Source organism: Neofelis nebulosa, chromosome 4 (genome assembly GCF_028018385.1).
Source record: "Neofelis nebulosa isolate mNeoNeb1 chromosome 4, mNeoNeb1.pri, whole genome shotgun sequence".
In the NCBI taxonomy this organism is placed as follows: Eukaryota; Metazoa; Chordata; class Mammalia; order Carnivora; family Felidae; genus Neofelis; species Neofelis nebulosa.
In genome coordinates this window covers 114,094,120-114,120,622 of record NC_080785.1, presented here as the reverse complement: position 1 = coordinate 114,120,622, position 26,503 = coordinate 114,094,120, and the positions used below count along the sequence as shown (strand labels likewise).

Below are 26,503 nucleotides of genomic sequence, written 5' to 3'. Positions count from 1 at the left end.
AGACAGGCACCAGAGGATGTGGGGACCTCCCTGGGTACTGGTGCAGACATCCGCCCTCAGCTCCCTCTGGAGAGGAGGCAGAGGAGAAGGGTGAAAGGGAGCAGCTGCCAAGAGATGGCAGGTAACCTGCTTGCTCCAGCATCATGCAGGTCTCCACCCAAATGCCACCTCTTCCAGGAGGCCTTCCTGGACTATCCAGCCTGAGATTGGTCAATCTGTTCTGATGTCTTTACAGCACTTACCACCTTCAGAAGGGACATTGCTTACTTTTGCAAAGATGTGTCCAATATCAATCTTCTCCCTGACTGTGGGGGTGTCCATGGAACCCAGACCTGTCAAGCATCTTCTCCTGGGATGCCCCACCCAGGGCCTGGCACACAGTAGGTGCTCAGGGCACACATGAAGAAACACATGACCCCGGAGCTCCTCTCTATCTTATGTGCCAGCAGCTGCTCTGAGCCCTTGAGGACAAGGCCCAGGTCTTATTTATCTTCTGACTCCCAGGTCGGTGGTACCTTGCACACAGGAAGCACTCTGTTCCCTCTGTTGTGTGAGTGGATGCTTTTCATTCTGACCTCAATACAAGGCTGAACATTCATTCCCGCACATTTTCATTTTAATCCGTTTTAGCCCGGCATTCTGTTGGCTCTCCCTTCCACCTTTGCATTGGCTTCAAATGGGGTAAACATGCTAATTAGGTCAAGGCCTAGGGAAGACCCCTTCCCCATGGCATGATTCAAAAAGACGCGTTCCCAGTATCTGTTCAGCAGAATGATACTGTCCACCCGCTCCCTTCCTCCACCAGCGTCTCTGGAGAAACATAGGAGGGCTCCCTGGATGACAAACTGGGGAGCTCCCTACTTGGGGGAGCCAGAATGCCCACCAGCATATTAAAGGCCCTGAAAAGTCTTACAGACAAGAGAGCAGCTTGAGCAGGCTTTTTCTGGAGGACCCACTCATCTCTGACCTTGGACTCACTGACCATCTGGTAGAATGCTCTGCAGAGGCACCCCCTGCCCCCCACCCCACAAGAAACACCACTCATATATATATATATATATATATATACACATGTATATGTGTGTGTGTGCACATATATGCATATATATATATCCCATTTATATATCACATTTTATGTATATATCATAAAATACACACACACACACACACACACACACACACACACACATATATGACGTTTTCTTTGTCCATTCATCCATTGATGGACCCTGAAGTTGTTTCCACATCTTGGCTATTGAAAGGAATGCTGCAGTGAACACAGGGTGCAGGTATCTTTCCAAGAGAGTGATTTTGTTTCCCTTGGATATGTATCCAGAAGTGGGATTGCTGGATCATATGATCATTCTATTTTTAATTTTTTGAGGAACCTCCATACTCTTTTCCATAGTGGCTACACCAATTTACGTTCCCACGCATACAGTGTTTTTATTTATTTTTCCCTTAGGTGCTTTTGGTTGAATTTCTAGAATTTAAATGCTCATGGGATCCCACACCACAAGCTCCCCCTGCCCCACCGTGTGTCCGCCATTCATTCGTTTATCGGTTCCACAGATATTTACTAGAATCTTCTGTGTGGTAGACTGATGAAATGGCTCTGCCTTCAGTGTGTTCACAGTTTGGTGGGGACAGACAGCAACATCAGAGCAGAAAATGTGCTCTGGGATCTCATAGGAGAGGAGAGGGCACTAGGCAGGTAGACTGTAGCACAGAAGGCTGCCTGCAGGGGTCATCTGTGATGGGCTGGTCCACACTAGAGGGGGGAAGGCTGTGGCAGGGGAGAAGCCATCAGGAGAGGCTTGCAGGTGTGACCCAGCCCAGAGCCAGGGGGTCCGGAGTGTGATCCGGGCACCCTGGACTCTAGGGTGTGGGGGAGGGAGGGCAGAAAGAGGCTGGAGAGAGAGGTGGGCATGAATCAGTCCGCCAGTGCTTTGCCTGGGAGGGGAGCTGTCAGAAGAATTTCTTTCCCTTGTGTCAGGGGAGAGACAGGATGTGGGAAGATAATCACATTCTTAGCACATATAGAAATTTGCTCTGTCCCCAGCATTATTGTCAACAAAGAAATGGTGATTTCCCGACATGCGGGACGGCTGCATTCTTTTCCAGATACTCACGACCTCCTGTTTGGTACTCCCCTGCCGGAATTTTTCCAGGGATGGGCACAGATGACCTAGGATCCAGGCCCTGGGAGGGGAGTACCACCCTCCCGTGTCTGCACACCGGATGACTTTAATGCACTTCTAGGCTTTTGCTCCTGTGGCACTCTTTAGAGCAGGGTGACCCGCTGGTCTGGGAATCCGTGCCTCACACAAATGGCTCTGTCTTTTTACCCATTTCAGGCTGTGAAAACAGCCAAAGCACATGTCTGGTGAGCTAATGACTGCTTGGAAGGATGGATTCGAAGGCCTTTCCAGTGAGTGAGAGAGACAGAAGCAAGGGGCGGGCCAGCTCCACTTTCTGCCATTTCTTAACAATGCGCCATCTTGCCTGAGCGAAAGACCTATTCTTTCCCTATTCTTGCTTAGAACGCAGCTAACAAAGGACTTTTTGTCTCCTTTGCATTTTTTTTTTTTGCAAGCCTCAGTTCATCCTGGGTTTTAGCTCTCCTGACACTATTCTTTGAGATGAGTCTTTTGTTATAATGTTCTCTTTCCAGCTTTCATATGGTGGACAGACAGACACACACACACTCACATGCTTACACGCTTTTACACACACTGTCATTCACTCATTCAACTATGGAGGCTACGCAGATAAATAATCCAGCTCCCCACAATCTAGTGGGAAGAGACAGAATTCAATTCAACACCAAGTAAGGAGAGCTAAGGTGCTAGGCCACAAGCAGAAGGAGGGGCATATCAGGAAGTTCCCTCAGAGAGGGGGCACTGGAGCTGGTTAACCAACAGTGCATCTTGTAAGAGCTACTGGTTATTGATCCCTTACCAGGTGTGAATAAGGGATTGACAGATTCTGTCATGTGCTTTGGTTTTTTAACCACCCAAGCGACCTTAAGAAGGTGACTATATTCCCAGTTTACAAAGGAGGACACTGAGGCCTTGAGAGGTCAATGAACTATCTAAGGTCCTGCCACTGGGAAGTGGAACCAGAATGTGAAACCAGATTTATCGCCTCCAGGGCCCTGCTTTGAAAACACCTGCCTCTCACCAGGCAGATGGGAAGAAGACCATGTCCAGGCTGACGGAACAGCACGTGCAAAGGCATGGAGGCAGGAAGGGGCAGATGTTGACCCTTCGTGGACGGTCAGCAGGATGCACTGGCTTTGCCCAGTGAGAAGAGAGACCCTGAGGTGAAACTGAGGCAGGAGAGAAGGGTGGAGACTGGGGGCCTGCACATGCCCCTCCCCCAGTTTCCAGCTCTAAGGGGCTATTATCTTAGCCAGGCTCAGCCCAGACATGTACTCCCAGCACCCCCAGTTCTCTTCCAGTTGTTCACCGAGAAGCTCTCTAGTTCCTCTGGATGGAGACAGCCAGATGTGGCATTCTGAGCCCAGAAGGGCTGTGAGCTGCCATGCCACGGGACTGGCAAAAGCAACCTTTTTCCATCTGTATATTTTCCAAATCATCATATATTTCAGCCCGTGTCACTGCAGATTGCTCACTCTCTGACCCATTGGCTTTAAATAGCAAAAGAAAAAAAAATACAATGCACTTTGTGGTTTCCAGTAAGATACCGTAAATACACCCAGATAATATTCCGGTGCAAACCATTTACGGTGGCTGCACAGGGCGGTGGAATGGAATCTTTCGGGCAGGCTTGGTCATCAGTTTATTTCCTCTGTACCCACCGGGATCGTTATGGAGCTGGGCTGTGTGGAGGGCACCATTCGGGCTCCCCATGTTCACCTCAGTGATAACACTTGCCTGAGCACCTCCTAGGGCCTGGGCTCTTTACACAGAGGGTGCACTACTCTTCATGGCAACTTGGCAGTGTCCTCCTGGTGGTTCTCGTTTCACAGATGGGAAAGTTGAGATTCGGGGAGGCAGAGCCCTTGCTCAGGGTCCCCCCAGCCGAATAAGGAGTAGAGAGGAGGAAGGACGGATAAGCTCCATCGTATCCAAGTTCTGAGCTAAAGCCAGTTAGTTACCTGGGCTTCTGGATGGAAAGTTTACCGGGAGATGTGGGTGCCCTGAGAGTTAAAGAGGATGTGGTGGAGGTGAGAGTGGGGACCCCATGCTGGGAGCCAGGAGAAGAGCCTCGTTCTAGTCCCCCTAGTCTCGCTGAGTCACTGGTGACCTTGGGCAAGTCTCCTGGACTCCATGAACCTATCATTCCAGGAGGAATTTACGTCTGCGGCTCTGGGAGTCTGTTCTCTGATTCTGAGGATGCCTCTGTGCAGGGCAGAATGGTGGAGCCAGCAGAACCTGCCACCGCCCTTGAGAGCTTCGGCTCCCCTGTGCCCCCGGCTCTCCTGCTTCTGCCAACGGCTCTTCTGTGTCAGGGTCATCACGCAGGCTTCTCACAGAGAGAGCTGCGTAGCTGGCTCCTCTGAGCTCTAAAGGCACCACCCCCGGTGCACCCGGCTAGCAACACTGCCCTGTTTTATGTTCTTCAGAGTCCTCAGCTGCCACTGAATGATGTGATCGTGCTGTCTGTTCCCCTATGAAGGCAAGGCCATGTCTGAGTCTCTCCTGTCGGTATCCCCAGGCCCCAGCACGTGACAGGTGCTTAAGAAATATCTGTGGAGTGATGGCACAGGGCACATGGCTTGGTCCAGGAGATTTGATGGAGGTTCTTCCTCAGCTCAGGGGTAGGAGAGACAGGTAGACTCTCCAGGCAGAAGGGGGTGGGTCTGTTCTTGGAGGGCGTGTGGTCAGCAGTGGCCAAGCCCAGCGTGTGCTGCTCAGTGACTCCATGTGGAAGATCTGGGAAAGTGCCTGGGTCGGGGTCAGGAGGACTGAGTGGGTGTCATGACCTGGAGGCAGGAGAGTGGGTCCGACTCTGGAGCTGAGCCAAGTTTAAGTCCTGGCAGGTTGCATCACCTCTCCAGGCCTCAGTTTCCCCATATGTAAAATGGAGATAGTAATGGTCCATACTTCATAGGGCAGTTGCCAGGATTGAGTTGATCTATATTGAGTGCTTAGGAAAGAGCCTCTCAAATAATAAGCTTTTTATGACTTTGCCATGCTTATGATGAACTATGCCACTGGGCATAGGATGTCATAAACGGACACCCTAAATGCACTCTTGCAGATGCCTCATAAGAGACAAACAAGGTGGCCTTCAGGAAATCACCCAAGCAGCTGAGACACGGGCTGTCCTGGGAGCCCTGAGAATGGCCAGGGTGTAGGGCATTGCCCTGGAGTGGTTGGAGATAGCATGTGACCTCGAAGTTTGCATCCTGGCTCTGTCTGGGCAAGTCATTCTTCTGAGCCTCAGTTTCCCCACTGATAAATCAAGGCGTTACTCACATGGGATGGGTGCAGGAAGATCCCACGGATGGATGCAGTGTAACATGGCCTCTCACCTTGAGAGCCTGAGATTTTAAGATTCTGGAATCCTTTTCTACTTCCTCCCTGCCATCAAAACCGGCTCTTAGCTTAGCAAGCCATCTCACTTGAATGGGTCTTATAAATTATTTGTTGATAGGTTTTAACTGATAACCTAATGGCATCTCTTGACAGAAATAAAGGCATTTTGATAAGCATCCATGCCTTAAGCCAAAAGAATCTCTCTTAACCGTGGGCTTCCAGATGCAACGAGGAGCCAGGAAGAGAGGTGGGTGGGGCTGAGAAAGGACACTTGGGTCCAGTTGTGGCCAGTTTGTAGGTGGGTGGCCTCAGTAAATCACTTTTACCTCTCAGAGCCTTGGTTTCCTCATCTGTAAAATTGTGGACAGTGACGTCTACCGATAGGGCAGTTGGGAAACACGACACAGAGAGCCAGGTGTGGGTCTAGCACATAGTAAGTGCTCAACAAATGTTACTTTCAGGCCTTCTCCCTGAACCCAAACCCCCCCTCAAAAACCCCATCTTCTGGCTAACTCTGTGCTGGTACCTTGGAGGAAGTAGGCTGAATGGGCTGAGTTCACCACTGCTCCCCACCCTCCTGTCAGACCTTCTCTGAACCTTTCAGTCGGGGTTGTTTTCCTAAGGAATAGGTGAGCAGACTTTCCCAAATTGCCTAGCCGGGAGCCTGGCAAATAAGCCCTAAATAAAAGTTGTTGGCCACCGTTTGAAGCTTTCATTCATTCATTCATTCATTCATGCAATGAAATTTACCGAGTACCTACTATGTGTCAGGCCCTGGGGACCCAATGAGGAACATGACAGAGTGCTTACCTTCAAGGAAATTATATTCCAGTGGGGGGATGGGAGTGGTAGGTGTGTGAGGAACAGACAATAAGCAAATCAATCTAAAATGGCAGGAGGGCTATGTAAAAAAACTAAATGGGGGGGAGGGGAGTTTTCTTTCTGTATCTCCCAACAGTGTGCCTGTAATTTCATCAATTATAATCTCTGCAATACTCACTGCAGTTTATTTAAGCACCAGCTTTGTGCTAGGTGAGACATATTTCTTCCTACAGAGTAGGTGACGCGAACAGGTATGGAAATGGTGACGCAGAGAGGTTAAGTGACTCGTGCAAGGTCATCCAGCTCCTGGCGGGGTTGAAATTGGAAACAGACCTGCTCCTTCATTCATCCCTCACGCATTATTGCGGGGGGCGGGGGAGTTGTAAACAATGGAAGCAAGACAGATGTGGTCACTGTCACCTTGTGAACCTGCAGTTTGGCTGGGCAGGCAGACATGGCTGGCTCAACCCCACCCACTTGCCTCTGGGTGAGGCTGTCTTGTCCTTCAGGGCATTATGGAGCACAGTGAGGCAAAATGGGACCTGGGGGTAATAATAACAAAAACAACAACGATGCTTGGCATGTACTGAACACTTACTACATGCCTGGCTCTGTACTCAGCCCCTTCCCCTCATTCTGTGGTTCAGTCTGCTCAGTAGCCCATGATACATAGATGCTGTCATTATGCCCATTTCACAGAAGAAACAACAGAGGCTTAAAGCGGTTAACAGGCCTGACGTTAGATACGCAGGTAGCCTGATGCACAGGCCAGTTTCCTCAGTGGTCAGGTGGGGGGTGGGGGAGAAAGGGAGGGGGGATCAGGCAGTGCCAGTCTAATGTAGGTGGGCAAGGCCCACATCAAGGTCAATGGCAGGGCTCACAGTGACCCTTTAGCACCCAGAGGCATTGGACTTGAGCAGCCAGTACTTGGGTCCCTGGGAACTCTTAAGCCACAATTTTCACTTTTCAGGGGCAGTGGGTGCTGAGGTAAGGGCCAGCTTGGCGGGGAGGGGCAGGCCATGGCCCATGATGGGACTTCACTGTGGAGCGGGGGGGGGGGGGGGGGGGGGGGGCTGTCCACCTTGAACTTAGGGGAGTTAACTCTGTGGGGGTTCAACTGCGCTTCCCCGACCTAAGTGGATGTACCTGGGAACAGAAGCCGTGTTTAGTTCGTTGTCTGCCCCTCACCACCTGCACTAGTGTGTGCTGCGCAGGGGGCTCAGAGGGACCAGGGGCAGGTCACCTGCACTGAACACAAAATTACCACAAAGGACGCTGGTCCCACCCCTCCCCACCCTGCCCCTGGCCCCGCCTCCAGGGAGGAGTCTGGGAGAAGGGCAAGTCTCAGATGACCGGCCTGGCTCCCCGCCCCCTCCTCAATTTGCATACTCCATTCTTGGTCTGATAAAGGGGACACAGTCTCCTTTCAGCTGCTGCCGCATCTCCGACCATTTAATCCCTGGGGACAGACTTGATCTATATGGGGTGTCTGGAGGCCAAGTCGGCAGCTCAGCTCTGTTGCCCACCCGTTGGGTGGCCCCAGGGCAAGCCAGACCTTTCTCTTGGCCTCGTTTTCTTCAACCATAAATGAAGATCAACGTTGCCTCCTACTCTTTACCTCCTCAACCTCTCATAAAGAACTGTTACTTGGGTATGGGGCATTAAGGAATCTGAAATCATTCTTGCACTATATGCTAACTAACTTGGATGTAAATTTAAAAAAAATAAATTAAAAAATAACTGTTACTACCGTCATGAATAGAAATTGTAATAAATCTAGTATCTGGGGCCCCTTTCTCATACCAGGCTCTGTGCTAAATGTTTTATCTTTGTTAGTGTTTCTAATCCTCTCAGCTACCCTAAGAAAGTGGGTGGTTGCCGTCCCTATTTTATAGTGGAGGAACTGGAGCACAGAGAGGTTAGGTGACTCACCTGAGGTCACACAGCTGGGAAGTGGTAGAAGGGGAATGACCCCCATCCTGTTCTCTTTATGCTCTCCATCTCATTACTCTTTCCTTTGGTGTCACTGAGGGTCTATTCTCACTGTTGGCTGAATCTAGTATATTATTTCCTCGTGTGTTTCATACTCTCCTGTGAGCTGGTGCCTGGCAGCTTTATCTTTGCTTCTCGAGGGGTCTTAGGGAATGACCGGCCTGGGGCCAGTCTTCCACCTTGACTTGGGAACCCCTGAGCATGCAGAAGGACAAGTCTGAGCCATATCTCGAAGGCAGGGACAAGGCTCCCAGTTTCCAGGATTCTGATGTCCTCACCCCTTACCTTCCCACCTCCTGTGCTGCCTCAGGTAGCTTGTTTATTGTCCTGCTTTGCTGGGTGTGTGTGCGCGAGCAGCGACTTTCCCAGCGTGCCCTCTCTGCAATTCTGTCCGTCAAGTAGTAGCTCCTTTCCAATGTCCTGCCCCTCTGGGACCCAGGGCCTGATCATCAGGCCTTGAGGCCTTAATTCATGAGCTCCCTTTTCTGCAGAGCCCAGCAACACAAGATGGCCACATCCCACGCCCTGCTAGTGATCAGTTCTGTCCTCAACACACGGCCCCCACGGGTTCCCTTGCCTTCCTGTGAGCCCGGCCGCGCAGCAGACGATCTTATGCAGCATTTCTTAATTTCACAGAATGAAAGCGTTGTCAGGAATCCAGCCTGCCTGAGGTCCAGCCTGTGCATGTGCCCACACTGTGGCTGTCCCCTGTCCACGCTGGGGCTGTCCCCTGTCGATGCTCCCTTGTGCTCAGCGCTCTGCAGGGCACGTGTTACACACACACGGTTTCTAATACTAATGTGATCAATAATGTGTGCAGGGTCAGGAACCTGGTAGGTGCTGAAATAATGCCTTTTCCCAGGTTCGAGCTTGAGGTACAGTGAAAAGGAGAGAGTGCCCAGTTTAGGGGTGTTTGGTGAGCCAGGCACTGGGCTAAGCAGGTCACCGCCACTCCTTTTCCTTCTGAGCAGCTCCTGTCAGGTAGGCACTGGCATCATCTGCATTTCACAAGCAGGGAGACTGAGGCTCAGAGAGGACAAGGAGCTTGCCTAAGTCACAGTCCGGAAGTGGTGGGGCTGGGATTGGAGGCGCTGTGTGAACAGGAGTGCCACGGACGGCTGGCACGGGATGGTGGAGCAAAGCGCCCTGGTAGAGTGAATCCATCTGACGGGTGGGCAGGCCGACGTCAGTCAGACGGTGGGAGAGCAGTGGCCGGGGATGGGGTGGGAGGCAGGCTGTTTGTGTCTCAGCAGCCCAGGTGGGCGAGGCCAGGAGGTGGATGAGGGGTGGATGGGGGAGGCATCTACCTGAGTGTGCATCAGTGTGACCTGAGGCCCAAAGGAGCTTGGAGGTTGCCTCACCCACTGCTAAGGTCACGTGCATCACAGCACCCTGGAACCCTCTCCCTGCCCCTTCATGACTGGTCAGCCCTGCCTCATCTGCCTGCTCTGGGTGTGGGGCCTCTTCCTCCAGGGAGCCCTCCCTGAACCACCCCACCCCACTGTGACAGTGGACTTGCTGAAGGCTCACTGGGGCTTCCCAGAGAGTGCCTGGGTTCATCTTCATTCCATACAGCAGACGCTGCTCTCGGACCCATTTTACAGATGGAAAGACTGAGGCTCAGAGAGGTTAAGGGGCAGGATGGCAGCGCTGCTGTGCCCCAGCTACTCAGGACCCTTTTACTCCCACTTAAAGCCCTAGCACCATCCTGCAGAGCCTTTGTAAATCTTTACAGGATTTACGCCATCTCCACGCAGCTGGGAAGACCTGTGGGAAAGGTGCCCCCCAAACGCCCTCCCTCCACTGAACCTTCCTGTCCAGGCTCCTTCCTGCCCCTTTCCACCCTGACTGTGGGCAGTCCCCATCCCTTCCCTACACCTTTCCTTCTCTATCAGACTGATGATGCCTGCGGACACAGACACGAAGGGGCCAGGTCCCAGCCTTCTCGGAGAGGCTCACAGTCTAGTAAGAGGACCATGGGGAAGAGGAGGGGATGGGGCTTATAGGCGACACACAGCCATGATAATAGGGACCACAAAAGCAAGACCTGCTGTGTCAGGCAGGTGCCATGAGCCGGGCACGGAGTCGAGAGCTTGACACGGACAAACTCTTAACGTTCTCTGTCATTGCTCTGAGAAAGGCACGATGGCCACGTCCCCATTTTACAGCTGAGGAGACTGAGACACGGGGAGGAGTCGTCATTGGCTGAAAGTCCCAGAGCCAGGGATTGACGGTCCTGGGATCTGAGCCCAGGCCTCTGGCTCCAGGGCCTGTGCACACTGGAGGTGTTTTAAGAAATGCCGCTTTGTAGTGTGTTGCCGTTAGTGTGCACACAGTTTACACGGCCACATCAAGTGTGGCGGGGAGTGGGTGGGAATCGACAGAGAGGTCCCCTCATCCAACCCTCCAGAAGCCGGACAACCCGTGCGCTGCCCAGCTGACACCCCAAGGGCATTCAGTGACAGGACTGAATGGGTGTGTGCATGCTGGCGGGTGTCGGGCATTGTCATCGGCCCCAGACGGAGCTTTCTCGGGGGGGTGAGGAACGGTAGGCACTCAGTCCGTCTTTGCAGAGCATTACAGTGAGCTCGACTCCCCTTCTTATCCAGGCTGGCCTTCTCCCAGGGTGCCCCAGACTTGACCCCAGTCTCTCCACTCTTCTCCCTGCAGGGAGCCGGGAGGCTGCCTTCACGTACGCCATCATTGCCGCCGGTGTGGCCCACGCCATCACAGCTGCCTGTACCCAAGGCAACCTGAGTGACTGTGGCTGCGACAAGGAGAAGCAAGGCCAGTACCACCGGGACGAGGGCTGGAAGTGGGGTGGCTGTTCTGCCGACATCCGCTACGGCATCGGCTTCGCCAAGGTCTTTGTGGATGCCCGGGAGATCAAGCAGAATGCCCGGACTCTCATGAACTTACACAATAACGAGGCGGGCCGAAAGGTAGGCAGCCAGGGAGGGGAGCCGGGCGGCTCTGGCAGATGTGCTGTGAAACAGCTTATTCCTAACGGCTGGTGTTGGGTGTCTGGTGGTGAGCCCCAGGGCTCTGCCCTCAGCCTCATTCGGCTGGACTCTGTCATCAATTTGCTGCTGGTCAGGATCTGGGTATGGCGTGAAGCGCGTCAGTTACTGGAGAGATTGAATAACCGAGTCTCTGTTAAAACAAACTGGATGGAACTCGGCAAGATGGAACGAGGGATGGATGTGATGTCTTATCCTTGGGCCCACAAAATCAGCTATACAGATCTCTGATTGTGGGGAGGAGGTGAGGTGAGTTCAGTAAGAATCATCCCTGTGGAGCAGCTGCCGGGGCCGCTGAAATGTCCTTGCTCACCTTAGTCAAGATATGGGTGACTGTTCTGTCTTTATTGCCTCCTGAGATCCTCCTGGATTCTGGGCTCAGCTTAGAAGAGAGTCAGGGATGTTTTGGAATGTTTCTAGTGGAGGTGCTGGGATCGAAAGGGGGCTGGACATCTCTTCCCATGAGGAGCTGGCTGTCCCAAGGCAAGGGAGCACATGGGTCTTCAGGCCCAGAGTACAGAGTGAGGGCCCATGGGTGGGGGGTGTCACAGAGAGGCAGGTCCTACCGGTGTGAGGACAAGCCACGGCCATTGAGAAACAGATTGAGTTACCAAGAAAGTGAGGCCCCCATCCCAAGAAGTATTCAAGCACAAGCAGCTTGACCAGGCGTCTCGGGGCTCCCAAGTCAGTGCTGCCTGGCTTGGGTGCTGTCCCAGACAGAGGCCTGAGGTTGGGAGTGGTCTCTGTAAGTGCCTGTGAAGGCCACGGTGCTGGAGCCCACGCTGGAGCCCCCAGGCCCAGGAGGTGCTGGGAGAGGAAAGTCTCTGGGGGCCGCTTGGAGCTCGATAGAGAAGCCTCTGTGAGCCAGGGCAGATTGGGAGTGAGGGCTCCGTGCCACCTGGGTGGGGGATAGACCACCGCAGTGACAGGACATGTGCGGGCACTACAGGAGCTGGGCAGGAACAGGAGTGACAACAACGAGGGAAACCGTGCACAGGGCTATGGCGAACCAAGGAGCCCAGCGTGGTTCCTGCCTGGTGTGGCTCTGTGGGAATGCCGGCCCACTGTGGCCGGACCTTTTGATTTTACACTCAGATTTTTCTGTGCAGTCCCTTCGTTTTTAACTGTGGGTGTTTAGAACTGGTAGTCACCGGTAGCTCTTAAAAAATACAGAAAAAGGTGAAAAGGAAGATGACCAGAGGCTCCAACACATACATCTCCTGGCAAAGTGTGGGCCGCAAGCTGCCCATTCAGGTGACAGATGGTTAAGGGGCACCAATCTTGTTCTGCCAGAGCCTGTCCATCGGTCAGGTAGTCTTCTAGCTCTGGAGGCATCCGCTCACTTCATCCTCAAGGCATTCCTATGAATGGTCTTATCGTGATCCCCATTTCCCAGGTTAGGTAACAAGCCGAGGTTCCCACAGCTGATGAGCAAGGTCAGAATTCGAGCCCAGTGCTTCTAGCTCTCGAGCTGGCCACGCGCTGCCACGGCGTGATGGTCGCAGCACAGGCTGGCAGCAGGCTGCCTGGGTTCGCGTTCTGGCTCTGTCGCTCCTTCCTTCACAAGAAGGAAGCAGAGCTGGCAGGAGTGTCCTCAGGGCTGAGGTGGAGAGGGAAGGAGACAGGGCAGGGGAGCACTTACCCCAGGGCCTGGCACCTAGGTGGTCCTCAGCACAGGCTGGGCATAACTACAAGTCGTGCGAGCATGTGTCGGGGGAGAGGGAGTCTGTCTGGCAAGTGGCGGGGGGTCACGCATGCACACCTTAGAGGGGAGCGAGCCCCCCTGGTGTGCAGAGGAGTGACACAGGCCAGCTGGGCCCTTCCTGCTGCTTTCAGGCCTCCCACTCTCTTCCTTCTCCTCTCCAGCCTCTTGCCACATCCTGTGTGTCAGAGCCTCCCAGGCTGCCAGGGTGAGTCACACAGGCCGAGCTGCTTACCTGGCCTGCCCCAGGGTGATGTCCTGGGGTAAAGCGTAAGGCCCTGCCTATCCAGTCCTGTGGCTGGGAGTGCCTACCTATAGCCAGCACACCCCTCCAAGGTCCCCAGCTGCCCATTCCTCTGTATTCCTGTGGTCAGATCACTCCTTATGGCTGGGGTTGCAGATCACAGGCTCCCTCCCGCCCTGGAAGCTGTCACTCCCTGGAGGTGGACAGAAGGAAGGCAAGTGGCTTCCCTCTCCCGGCCTCAGTTTCTTCACCTGTGCCTACCAGGTTGGGCTCCTGTGAGAACTGAAAGAGAGAAGTCCTAGCCTGGGGTAAGAAAGGATCTGTGTCTATCACATGGGAGAGGGTTTTAGGAGCCATGTCAGTGCAGCAGGTGTGAGGGCCATGGTTGCCGTTCCAGGCAGCTCTTGGGGGAAGCAGATGCTGGGAGCTGTCAGAGATCAGAAAACCAACCTCTGTGGGCTTCCTGGAGGATATGGGCCCCCAAATGAGTGAGGTTTGACTAAGCAAAGAAGAGAGATGAAGGTAACCCAGGTCTGCTGTATGGAGGGGGTGGCCAAAGGCCAGAGGTGGGGACTTGGGGTCAGTTCGGGGGTCATGGGTCCCTGAAGGGGTAACAGACACTGTTACCTGCAAGGTCACCTGCCACGTTAAGGAGTGAGAAGGGCCTTGCATTCTCCCCTCAGATCTTCCTGGGGCTGCCTTCTTCTTACTGGTCACCTTTCAGCTCAGATGTCCCCTCCTCAGAGAAGCTTCCCTTTCAATTCCTTCTTGGCCTTTTCTCAGATGCTGCCTTGTTCTGGAGCTTGCCCCCTCCCTAGACCATAAGCTTGATGAGGACAGAGACCCTGTGTGTCTCATTCACGGCCACACACCAGAGCCTGGCATACAGAGACCTTCTGCATACATACAGAGTGAATGGTTGAGCACCTCATGGTCACTGGGGAGCCACTGATGGTTCTGGAGCAGAGGAGGTACGAAAATCCTAGAAACTGACTCCAGGGACGCAGAGTACAGCTTTGGGCAGCGTCTGGGAAGAGTGCAGGCTGGGTCCTACTTGATGTTTCTGAGCAGGAACAACTCTCACGGCTCAGGGAAACCCAGCTGAGGGGATACTCCCCCTACCTACCAACTCCACTCTAGTTTGGGAGGACCCTTGAGGGTACCCTTCCTGGAACAGCCATTGACCCTGACGCCATGTATTTTCCAGAGCCCGGAAGTAGAATTCAGGACTTCCCGTTGTACACGGGAATAGACCTGAGCACCCCTTTGTAGGGTGCAAAGGGAGGCCACCCAGGGCAGTGGCCATACTACTCAGGCAGAGCACAGAGGGAAGGCAGCTTTCCAGCCCAGCCTTGCAGTGGCCAGACTGTCACTCCCTGCTACAGGGCCTGCCAAGGGTCCAGGCACATATCTAAGTGGTCAGGAGCAAGGACAGCCACTTAGCCTGGGGTTAGTAAAGCTCAGTGTATATCAGCTCAGGGTCCCATCTCTGTTTGAAGCCTCCATTTCCCCATCTGTTAAATGGGGCCCTGATCCTCAATTTGTTCTGGACCCTCAGGTGCTGGTCAGGGCCTGGTGAGAGCCCCAGTGGGGAGATGCCCGCGGGATCCTGCAGGGTGCTATTTGTTATTCAAAGACATGGGGTCCCACCACAGGACCTCCCCCACAGTAGGCTTCCGTGGGCCCCACACACAGCAGAGGTAGGGAGCTGACAGCAGAAAAGGGGCCAGCCCGCAGCCACTCCTGACGGAGCATCTTGGAAAGGATCACAGATGTGTTTATCGCTGGCTCCCTTGCCCCTGCTGTGAGAAGACAAGACTCAACCCGACCACAGGCTCTGGGCTTGTTGGCAGCTGGTGAGAAGCAAAAGGAGGAGGAAGTCAGGGAAGGGTTATGTGTCCTAAGGGGCAGAGGTGGGGTGGCAGGCCCGTGACGGGGGACCCAGGGCAGCCCACCGCCTCACCTGGCAGATGAGGGAGAATAAACGCCATGGGGCACTTGCCTGCCCTTACGGGTCTCCAGTTTGGGTCTGAGCCCGGGCAAAGCCAGTCACTCACCTGCAGATGTGGGCCTTGGGCCTGGGGAGGCGGGGGTACCACTGCAGGCCGGTGGGGCTCCCCCCGCACTGTCTCATGCAGTTGTGCGGTCCTCGAATCAGAATGGTCAGGGGAGAAGATAGAAATGGGGGTGCCAACAGCTCTTTTGGGAAGGTGATTTTAGAATTATAGTCTCTCCCTATTGGAAAATCAGGGGCATGATATTTTTGGAATGAAATCACAGACCGCTCAGGTTGGGATTGTAGAACGTGAGGTTCACATGCTCACGTGTGGAGTTTGGAATCATAGGATCTTTGGTTGGGAGGGAGAGAGGTGTCAGAAGCGCTGGGCTGACATCTTTGGATGGCAGGATTTTTGTGGCTTTGCATGATTTCTTCCCAGCCTTTTGGGGAGATGAACTAACCACAGTTCTCACCCTCAAGATGCTCAGTCTTGTGAGAGCGTCAGATAAGAGGAACAAAAAATAGCTACCCTCCACAGGAGAAATGCAATGCAGAAAGAAGAGGGAGTGGCTTCTTCTTGGAGAAGTCCGGAGACCTCTGGGAAGAAGAAGGGACTCCTTAGCAGGGCTTTGAAGGTTAAGTAGGAGTCCTCCAGGTGGACAAGGCAGGTGGGAAGAAGGAGGATAGTTCAGGCAGTGCAGGTGGCTGGTGAGGTGTTCTGTGTGTCCAGGGAGAGAGGGGTAATAGGCGATGAGGCTGCACAGGGGTGAGGACCAAATGCAGGGCCTTGAATGCCAGTTCAAGGAGTGAGACTTTCCCCTTCTGCAGGAGGTTGCTGAAGAGGCTTTGGTGGAGAAGTGTGTAGGCAGGTTTCTGGTCCTCTCTGGGACATAGTGTACAACAGAGTAAAGGGGGCAGGGCAGCAGCATGTGCCCAAACTCAGCAGGGGCCTCGGGAGAGTGGGGAGGGACAGCTGTTCAGGAAGCAGAATAGACAAGACCCACCTTGAGTTGTGTTTGGGATGGATGGGTGGACGCCTCTTCTCACTGGGATCAGGACCTGGGGCAGGGGGAGATCAGTGTCAGGGGAAATGATCAGGGTACCTTTGGGTGCTTTTGGGACTGGGAGACCCTGTGGCCTGCAAGTGGGGGTGCCCAGGGGTATCCTGGATGCCTAGATCTTAATTCTGGAGAGAGATCTTGTCTGGAGCCACTTCCCGGCAGCCACCAGCAGGAGGCAGTAACAGAAGCCCTGGCCTTTGGTAGGATTGCCCAGAGGGAGGATTCGAGTGGGAAAGCAGGAGAGCTGGGCATTTGCCTTTGGGAAGTGGGCACGGGACAGGAGGACTATGGGGAGCCAAAGAGCAGTCCTGGAGGTGGAAGGAGAGCCAGGTGCGGGGGCCCTTCCAGAGACATTCCGCTGCACATGTAGAATGCCCCTGTGGGGTTCAGAAAAGCCCAGCCTCTGCCAGGTGCCAGCTCTGGAACCCCAGCCAGGGGGATAGGGGACCGGCCTCTTGGAGCCTCCACAAACACATTGCACCTGGCGGGGCAGGCTGGCGAGGTCTTGCTGTGCGCAGAGAGGGAAGTGTGCTGCAGCTCTGGGGCCTGGAGGGAGGGAGGGGCCCTCAGAGATCCCTTCCTGGGAGTGTGGTGACTGAGCCCCAGAGAGGCAGCCCCCAGGGATGGGGGCCCAGCTGGGATGGGGCTGGCCCTGCTGGAATGTGCTGCTTGCTCCGAGGGAGGTGAGCTCAGGGGGATGGAATGCCACTGGAGTGAGAAGTCACCTTCCAGTCCCTGCCCAGCCTCTCGCTCACGGGAGTGGTGGTGGTGGGGGGGGGGGGGGGGGTCGGTCTTGTCCCTTCCTGCCCTGCCCCGTCTGGTCTGGGTGCTCCTGGGAGCTGGATTCCCACCCTGCCCTGGCTGCAGGCAGGCCTGTGAGTCAAGGGACACCAGAGACCTGGCCCCTGGCAGCTGGGCGGGGCCCAGATAAGGCTTACTCAGCTATGCTCCTCTCCACCGTGCAGAGGGCCACTTGCATATTTGACCAGATAGAGTGCTCAGCAGTGGCACGTTGAGGGCCAGAGGAGGAGCCAAGCCCTACCTGGTGTGAAGCCGGCTGCCCAGGCAAGGCTGAGTCCTCCTGGGGCCACCATGCCCTCCATTTCTGCCCCAGATTCAGGAGCAGCTATGGGTTCTCACCTTCCCAGATGGAAAGGCTTCTATTCAGAATTGAGGCACATGGGCCAGTGGCAGCTTTGGGCCAATCTTGACCTCTAGAGCTTCGGTTTCTTCCATGGTGGGACCACATGGTCTCAGGAAGGTCTTCCAGATCTGACATGTGGGGAAGGGGAAGACACAGGGTTCTAAGGACCAGTGGATACCAATTTTGTCTGAGGCCATGCATTCCTAGAATTTGCCAGTCTTGTTCCTGCCTCAGGGCCTTTGCACATGCTCTTTCCTCTGTCTAGAATGCTCTTCCCTCAATCTTTGCATAACTAGCTCCTTCTATTCCTTCAGGCCTCTGCTTAGATGTCCCCTTCTCAGGGAGTCCCTCCCTGACTTTCCTCCCCTACATCTACTTCAGCTCTCTCTGGATACTACTCTGCTTTATTTTCAATGGAACACTTACCCCCATATGAAATTATCTTATTTACATAGCTCATTATGTCTTTATTGCCTGTCTTCTTCCACTTCAATGCCAGCACCACAAGGTAGGGATGAGGTAAGTGCACAGGTGGGTTCTCTGTGCCTAGGACAGTGCCTGGCACATATTAAGTCCTCAAGAGATCTTTGCTGAGTGAATGAATGAAATGACAAGTATCTGCTCTTACCTTGGGGAATTTCCCAGGAGTAAGATTGCCAGATAAAATACAAGACTCCCAGTTAAATTTGAATTTGAGATAACAAATAGTTTCTTGGTATGAGTATGTCCCAAATATTATGTGGGACATACTTATACCCAGAAACTATTGCTGTTTAACTCAAATTCAACTTCTACCGTGTTTCTTGTACTTTTAAGTACAAGTTTTTTATGCCAACATATTATAAATACACGTGCAGTTGCCCCAACACAGAAAGATACCACGTACCTTTCCCCGGTTTTCCCTAGCAGCTTGCAAAACTATGGTACAATATCACAAGCAGGATGCTGGCATCGATACAGTCATGGCATGGAACATTTCTCTGAGATAAATGCCCCAGAGTGCAAACGCTGGGGTGGATGGTAGTTGTCTGGTTAGCTTTGTAAGAAAGTGCATCCCCACGGGCGATGTACAGGGATCCAGTTTCCCCACGTCCTCACCAGCATTTGGCATTGTCGCTGGTGTTTACTGTTGCCATTCTGGTAGGCGTGATAGTGGTAAGGCCACCGACACACTGTGGCCTTAATGAGCATTTCCCTAATAGCTAATGATGCTGCACATCTTTCCGTGTGTTTGTTTGCCATCCATATATCTTCTTCAGTGGAACGTTTTCATGTCTTGTGCCCGTTTATTTTTATTTTTGAGTCAAAAAAAATTTTTTTAATATTTGTTTATTTTTGAGGGGGGAGCAGGGGAGGGGCAGAGAGAGAGGGAGACACAGAATCCAAAGCAGGCTCCAGGCTCCGAGCTGTCAGCACAGAGCCCGACGCGGGGCTCGAACCCACGAACCACGAGATCATGACCTGAGTTGAAGTAGGACGCTCAACCGACTGAGCCACCCAGGTGCCCCTCTTGTGCCCATTTTCTAATTAGACTGTTTATGTTTGTACTGTTGAGTTCTGAGGTTTCTTTATACATTCTAGATGCTAGTCTTTTGTCAGACACATGTTTTACAAATAGTTTTTTTCTCAGTGTCTGGCTTATCTATCTGTCCTTGTCACAGGGTCTTTTCAGAGCAGTAAGCTTTTAACTTTGATCAGGTCCAGTTTATCAGTTTTTCCTTTTGTGGATAGTGCTTTTGGTAATGGGCTAAGAACTTACTGACCCCCGGTCCCAAAGTCTGTGATTTGTTTTTTTAATGAGCTAGTTATTTTGAAATCAACAAAACTTCTTTGTTATTTTAAAAAAATGTATTTATTTATAATTGTAGTAAAACACACATAACATCACACTTACCATCCTAATCATTTTGAAATGTACAATTTGGCGGTGTAAGTCCAACAGCACGGAGCCCGACACAGGGCTCGAACTCATGAACCACGTGAGATCATGACCTGAACGGAAATCAAGAGTCAGCCGCTTAAGGAACAGAGCCACCCAGGGGCCCCTCTCTGTGGCTATTTAACTTTAAATTAATTACAAACAAATAAAAGTAAACGTTCAGTTCCTCAGTCCACATTTCAAGTGCTGGGGGGCCACATGTGTCTCATGGCTGCCGTCTCAGACGGTTTCATCTTTTCAGGGAGGTCTGTTGGACAGCACCCATCAGCTTGGGGGAGCAGTGGGCGCAGACATTGGTGTTGTTATTAAGGGGACTCGGGAAGGTCTTGGCAGCAGTGGGAGCGAATCCGTTCACCTCCTGGCCCCTAGCCAGCCCAAGGGGTTCTCAAATAGTGGCCATCTGATTTCTCTTGGAAGGAATTCTCAGTGTGGCTGCTGGCCCTTCAGCCAGGGGGCTCATTTGAAACCGAAGTGAGGTGGGGAGGGGGCCCTGAGGGGCCTCCCAAGTGGGGTGAAGCCGAGGGGGCTCAATTTCACCGTGGTGAGACCTAGTCAGAAGGCGCCCACCAGGGACAATCGCTGCCTTTGTCCTCAGGAGGGGGACTGGGGTTCCTGGGTGTTATCAAATCTGCTGGGATGAAGGGAGGGGGAGCCAAGTGCTGGTGGGGGAGACAGGGAGGGGAGGGGCAGGAGTGGTCTTAGAGGGGAGGTGGGGTGGGGCCCAGCGAGATGGGGGAGCAGGCGGGTCACTTTCCCTAATTCTGAAAGCTTGCATGTCCTTTGAGGAGAAACCCAGGTGCCTGTGTGTCCTGAAAAAGGGCTCTTTGCCTGAGAAATGGGCTTCTTTAAATCATGACCTTGCAGCGTGCCGTAGAGTTGCAAATAACCAACACTGCTCACAGCGGCCAGTGCTTGCTGTGTCCCAGCGCTCTAAGGGAGTTAATCTGTTTCACTGGCCTAACAACCTTGGGAGATGGGGGGGGATCCTTGTTAACTCCATTCCACAGTAGGGCAGCTGAGGTCCAGGCAATGACTTGAGCAGCATCTCAGGCTCCTGGGAAGTCCCAAAGGTAGCAGAATGAGTTACCTCATCTCAGGGTCTCCCTGGATGTTGGGGGTGGGACCAGGCTCTGGGCCAGGAGGGTGCAGGCAGTGTGAGCCCAGCACTCAGCTGCTCTGTGCACCCCTCTCAAGGCCTGACGTAACATGTGCCCACCCATTCCAGGTGCTCTCCGTAAATGATCTCACAGGGAAGGGCCTGTGTTGTCACTCCCATTTCACAGATGTGGAAAACTGAGGCACAGATCAGTTAAGCGGTACACTGAGGTTGCTGAGGTAGAAAGCATCTGAGTCAGGATTCCCTCCCGGCCATCTGCCTTTGTAGCCTGTGCTCTATGCAGCCTCTTCTCATCCTGCAGTAATGTATATATATATAGTTGTGTGTGTGTACTGTATATGTATATACACACATACGTGTTTATATATACATAATATGTGTGTGTATGTGTATGTATTTGAGGGAGGGGGAGCCTAGAGGATTGGTTGTATTACAAAGTAATAATTCTAACAAGAACATTGGTAAAACACTTTATAATTTGCAAAACCTTTCTTTGACACTTTGATGTCCAAGGCTTGAAACGCTCTTCCAAGGGAGTGGTGAAAATGTGCCCATTTTGCAGGCAAGGCGATTGAGTCTCTGGCTGGGTGCCATGCAGTTTGCTGGGAGGGTTGCTCTGTGGGGAGCTATTCTCCCCTGGGCTTTGAGGCTCCTGGCAGGGTGCAGGGAGGCAGGTCAGAGGGCTCCTGGCCACACTGTGCTCTTGACTCATGAAGGGATGTTGGACGTTTGTTCCACTCTGGGAGCTGTGAATGACACAGCTGGGGAAAGAGCTACAATAAAAACCCCAACTTTGCAACTTGTATACGGCATGACCTTGGGCAGTTTTCCCCCTCTGAGCCTCAGTTTTCTCACTGGGAGAAAAGTGATGATTTGTACTCCCCAGAGCCGCTGTGTAGACTGAATGGGACAATGCTCAAGAGTGCTGGGTTCTGTGCTCTCTTGCTTGATGAGTGCTCAGAAAACAGTAGCTACTATTGTGACTATTGTTATTATTAGTAGCAATGCTAGTCATTTTAAAGCTACGATTAGGTTTTAATCCCTATATTCTATTCCTAAGGGTCTTTCTAGCTCCATTTAAAGCTCCCTTTTTCCCCACATAGCAGACAGGTAGCATGCTGGAAGGACTGGGGAGCAGATGTGTGAGAGGTCATTGGGATTGTCACTTTACTGGACAGGAGACCAAGCCCTTGCAATGCCACACTGGTCCTCCCGGCTCTGAGACAGAGGAGGTCTGTCTGGGTCTGTCAGTCATGTCTGAGCAGCCACCTCCAAAGAGGGCCCTGCCCTTGCTCTTTCTGGCCCCATGTCACAGGTACCCAAGTTCATGCCACATTCCGGGACCTGCAGGTTGTCCAGTCCCGTCTCCTGCCCAAATTTCCCACCCAAAGGCAAGCCTCACACATCCAGCTGCCTGCCACTCTCCGCTCCAGGATATCTGCTGGAAAACTCCACCTGCCCCAAACCTCCCTGCTCATCTCGCTCCCGCCAACGGGCTCCTGCCTCATTCCTCCCAACCCCCAGTTCCATCCTTCCAGTTGTCCAGGCCCAAAAGCTTGACTTGGTCCTTGACACTTCCCTTCACACCCCACATCCAGTTTGTTGATTCTACCTGTGACATCTTTCCGGAATCTTCCCCCTTCTAACAGCCCATACCCCTGATCCTCTGGTCCACGCTGCCGTCATCTCTTCCCTGAAATAGTACGACAGCCTCCTAACTTGTTTCGCTTCTCCCACCTTGGCCCCTGTGGTCTTATCCAGCATAAGTGAAACCATGTCTACTCTGCTCATGACTTTGTAGTGGCTCCCAACTCACTCAGAGTAAACATCAAGTCTTCACCATGCCCGACATGGCTCTTCATGACCTGGGCCCCCATGACCCTTTGACCTCATCTCCTTCTACTTCCTCTTTGCTCTCTCTGTTCCACCTGTTCCTTAAACACACTGGGTCTATCCCTACCTCAGGACCTTTGCACTTGCTGTTTCCTCTGCCTGGAATGCTCACCCTCCAGACATTCACCCCTTCACCTCCTCAAGTCTTGGCTCATGTACTACCTTCCTAAGGAGGCCTTTCCTGACCACTCTATTTGCAACTGCTGCCCCGTCGGCCTCACCACTTCCTGTCCCCTTCCATGTTTTCTTTTTCTACATAGTACTTATGACCACCTGACATAATATTGGTAGTTTGCCAAATGATCCCAGTGTGGCTGGGAAAAGTTAAAAGTGTTTGCTGTAGGAGCCCTCCTATGGGAACAGTGCAGGCTCAGACAGACGCTTCCTTCCCGCCTTTTAAACTCAAGTCTGTGCCTTCAATATTGGTTCCTATGGACCAGCTTTACATTGGGATTTCTTAAACTCCTATGTAGCCTTTGTCTTACTCTGGGCACTATTCTAAGTACTTCATATCTATGAACTCATAAAAATCTCAACCTAGTGAGATAAGTACTGTTGTCAGCTGCCTTTTATGAATGAGAACCCTGAAGCACATAGAAGTTCATTGACTCACCCAAGGTCACACGGCTAAGGAAGAGAGATCCAGGATCTGAATCCAGGCAGTCTGGCTCCAGAGCCTATACTTTGGCTATATTCCTTTTTTCTGCACTCATTCAGTCATTATGTATTTATAGACTGTCTTCTTTGTGTCAAACACAAGATTTTAGAGACCCACAGATGACAGAAAACATGGTCCTTTCCATCAGAGAGCTCACAGTCTTATAGGAAGTGAAGAGCAAGTAAATAAGGGGAAAGGGAACAAATATTCATCCAGTAAACATCCACTAACACCTACTAAGTGTTAGGCACTGGAAAGCAGAGATAATATTTCTGCTTTTGAGATTCTTACATTGTAATGACAGAAGGAAATGGTGAATCACTGCATATATTCACGATGGCATAAGCTGGATTTGGTAAAAGACAGCGTAGGGGACTGTGGGACCCCAGGATATGAGGTCTAACCATCTGGGGGTTGGTTTGGATGGGTGGGTGGTGGATGGCTGAATGGTTGGACAGATGGTTGGATGGTTATGCAGATGGATAGATGGATACTTGAATGGATGGATGTTAGAAGATGGATGGATGGATGGATAGTATTTGGAAGGATCGTTGGATGAATGGTTATATGGGTGGACAGGTGGATGAATGGATGGATGGATGAATGGATAGTTATTTGGAAGGATAGCTGGTTGAATGGATGGGTGAAAAGCTGAGCTCATTGCTGGCAAGCTGGACATTTTCCCAGTGAGATCAGCAGACCAGCTGAAAGAAAGGGATGGAAATCCATGCATTCATTAATTCAGCAAATGTTTATTAAGCACCTATTTATGTGTCTGGTACTGTTTTAGGTTCTGGGATTAGAGGGTGCTTGCCTTTATGGAGCTGACATTCCAGAGGGAAAGCAGAGGACAAACAAATAATCAAACAGAGAGAATCTACTGTGAGAGAGCAATAAAGCCATGATTAAAAAAGGAAAGCACAGTGAGAAGAGGGGATGACAGGGGCAGGGGTGGGGGGCGTTTTATATTGGGTAGTTAGGAGGAGTCTCTCTGAGAAGGTGAGTTCTGAGCAGGAAGTGAGGAAGGGGCCCCTGTGGGGAATAGCATTGGAGACAGAGGGAACCACAGGCATAAGAGCCTGAGGCCCAGAGGCCAGTGTGTTTCTCACTGAGGGAGAGAGGGGAAGGTAGGAGGTGAAGTCACATGGGTGTGTTTGGGAGTGGGGCTGGGAGCGGGGAGGGCACATCACCTCCCGACCCCTGTGGGTTTGGTTGTGTCCTGGAAAGCCAATGGTGGATTTTGAACCTGGGCCGATGTGCCTTTGGAAATGCACCACCCTCCCTGTTCCCCTCTTGTGGGTTCCCAGCCCTGCTCCCTCCTGGCCTGCTCACAGTTGGGAGGCTGTCAGCATTTTAATTACAGCTCCCAGCTCTCAATGGTTTACAACTCAACCGTAAAACAGGCCCTGGGCAACCCGTGGCACCTCTGAGTGATTTACTTGCTTACCATTTCTATATTTAGTGCCATTTAATGCCTGTGGGCCAAGTTTTCAGAGAGAAAAAGAAGGAGGAATTTAGGGGGAGTTGGTCACATTGGTTTTTGGGTTTTTTTGTTTTTGTTTTTTGTTGTTGTTGTTGTTTTAACACACAGCTCTGTTTTCCAGTTATTTTCTGAGATTATTTCCCAGCCTTTAAAAAGTTACAAGGTGCCAACCAATGGTGTATTCTGTGTTCATTTCTAAGAGAGACTGGTCCCTCGCGAAGCTGCCCTTTTTTCTTGAAAGTATGTTTGCTTCCTGGTGCGAGAGAGCAGGGTTTGAAGGACGGCATGGACCAAGTGTATGACTCTGGGACAATGGCATCCGTTAGGATTTCATGTAATGCAGGCTGGACTTGGGGCCATTGGCTCCCACTCCATGTTGGAAACGGGGATCCCCCAGACCTCCAGTCGAGGCATCCACAAGGCATCTCAAATTTACACGTGCACACAGATCACCTAGGGAGTGTGTGGAAAAGCAGATTCCGGAATCTGTACTTCCAATGAGCCCCCACGAGGCCATGCTGTTGGTCCTGGGGCCATGCTTTGGGCAACAAGGAATTGACCAGCTCTCTGATAGAAATTAACACAAGCTGTGTAGGTAATTTAAATTTTCTAGTAGCCACATCAAAAAAGTTAAAAAGGGGATACTAAACTTAATAATGTATTTTATTTAATCTAAAACACCCAAAATGTTATCATTTCAATATGTAATCAACATGAAAATACTGAGATGTTTTATGTTATTTTTTTTTTCCATAACAAGTCTTTGAGATCTGGTATTTGCTTTACACTTAAAGCTCATCTCCATGCAGACTGGCCACAGTCTGAGTGCTCGTGTGGCCGGCGGCTCCCATTTTGGACAGTGCAGATCTAAATCTGGCTTGCACACCTCTGGTGCTGGAGAGCCCACTCCCTCTGCAAAGTCCACTCCCATCCTGCAGGCTTAGTTGGGAGTTGCACCCTAAAACAACTAGGAAGAGCCACCTTTGCTCCCCAGGTCCTCCAGCTCATTGGCATCCTCTGCAGAAAAGAGTCCTGCAAAAATCTGGAAGCACCGACCAGGCCCCCTTGAAGCCCTGTCCTCTAGCTCCCTCCTGTGAGGCAGGCACGTCACACACTCTGCGTCGGTTAGCAACCCTGAGCCAGTTTCTGTTGTTGTTCTCAACCCCCAGTTTTCTTGCTGAAGAATCAGGCTCAGAGAGGTGAAGTGATATTCCTGTGATCACCCAGCCAGGAGGTGCCAGAGCTAGGACTCCCAGCGGGGATGCTGAAAACTCCTCTCTCTGCTCTAAGATGCTCCAGTTCCCTTGGTGTGATCTGGCTTCCGAGGACCTTCCAGGCCCACTCGCACTCCACCAAGTTCGCAGGGCCAGCCCACGTGGCACTGACAGAGCCTCAGAGATGGCCGGGAGAGTGGGGCACAGAAGCGACACAGCTCTTGGTGGCTGGGCTGGGACAAAAGCCCAGGTGCCTCTGAGCCCTTGGGTCTCAGCTCCTGAAGCAGTTCCCTGTAGCTTCAGAGCAGTAAGAAATCAGTTATTCCTCCATCGTGGCCCCCCTCCGCTGCGGGGCGAGGCCCCACCCCACCTCTCTGGAAACTGGCCTGGCATAGAGATAACCCAGGGTGTTTTTCCCAGTTGCCTGGCTGGAAAAAACCTGACTCCATCGGGGGCAGGAAAAGGCATATCTCAGGGGACGTGTGCCTGCGCCCATGTCCTCTGGGACATGTGGGGCAACAAGGAGCCTGAGGCCAGACCGGCCCACCCTCCTGGATACCAGCTCCTATGCCCAGACACCGACACAAAGAGAACTTTTGTCCTGGGATGGGGGTTCAAAGGGCTTCATTAGTACTGGTCGCCCAGGCAGGGCCTTGTTGGGATCAGGGAACTTCATCTGGGGGTGGCCAGGGGCACAGAGGATGACCT

General features: G+C 52.3%; 1 protein-coding gene across 2 annotated transcripts in view; it reads left to right on the top strand.

The window, feature by feature from the left end:
* The window catches only part of WNT7A (Wnt family member 7A), an 80,964-nt gene that overhangs the window by 29,117 nt on the left and 25,344 nt on the right, over positions 1–26,503 (top strand). For both annotated transcript variants that reach the window (XM_058725855.1, XM_058725854.1), the window contains exon 3: positions 10,992–11,263. In XM_058725855.1, the coding sequence (XP_058581838.1) occupies positions 10,992–11,263 (272 nt within the window). The remainder of the gene's footprint in view (positions 1–10,991; positions 11,264–26,503) is intronic.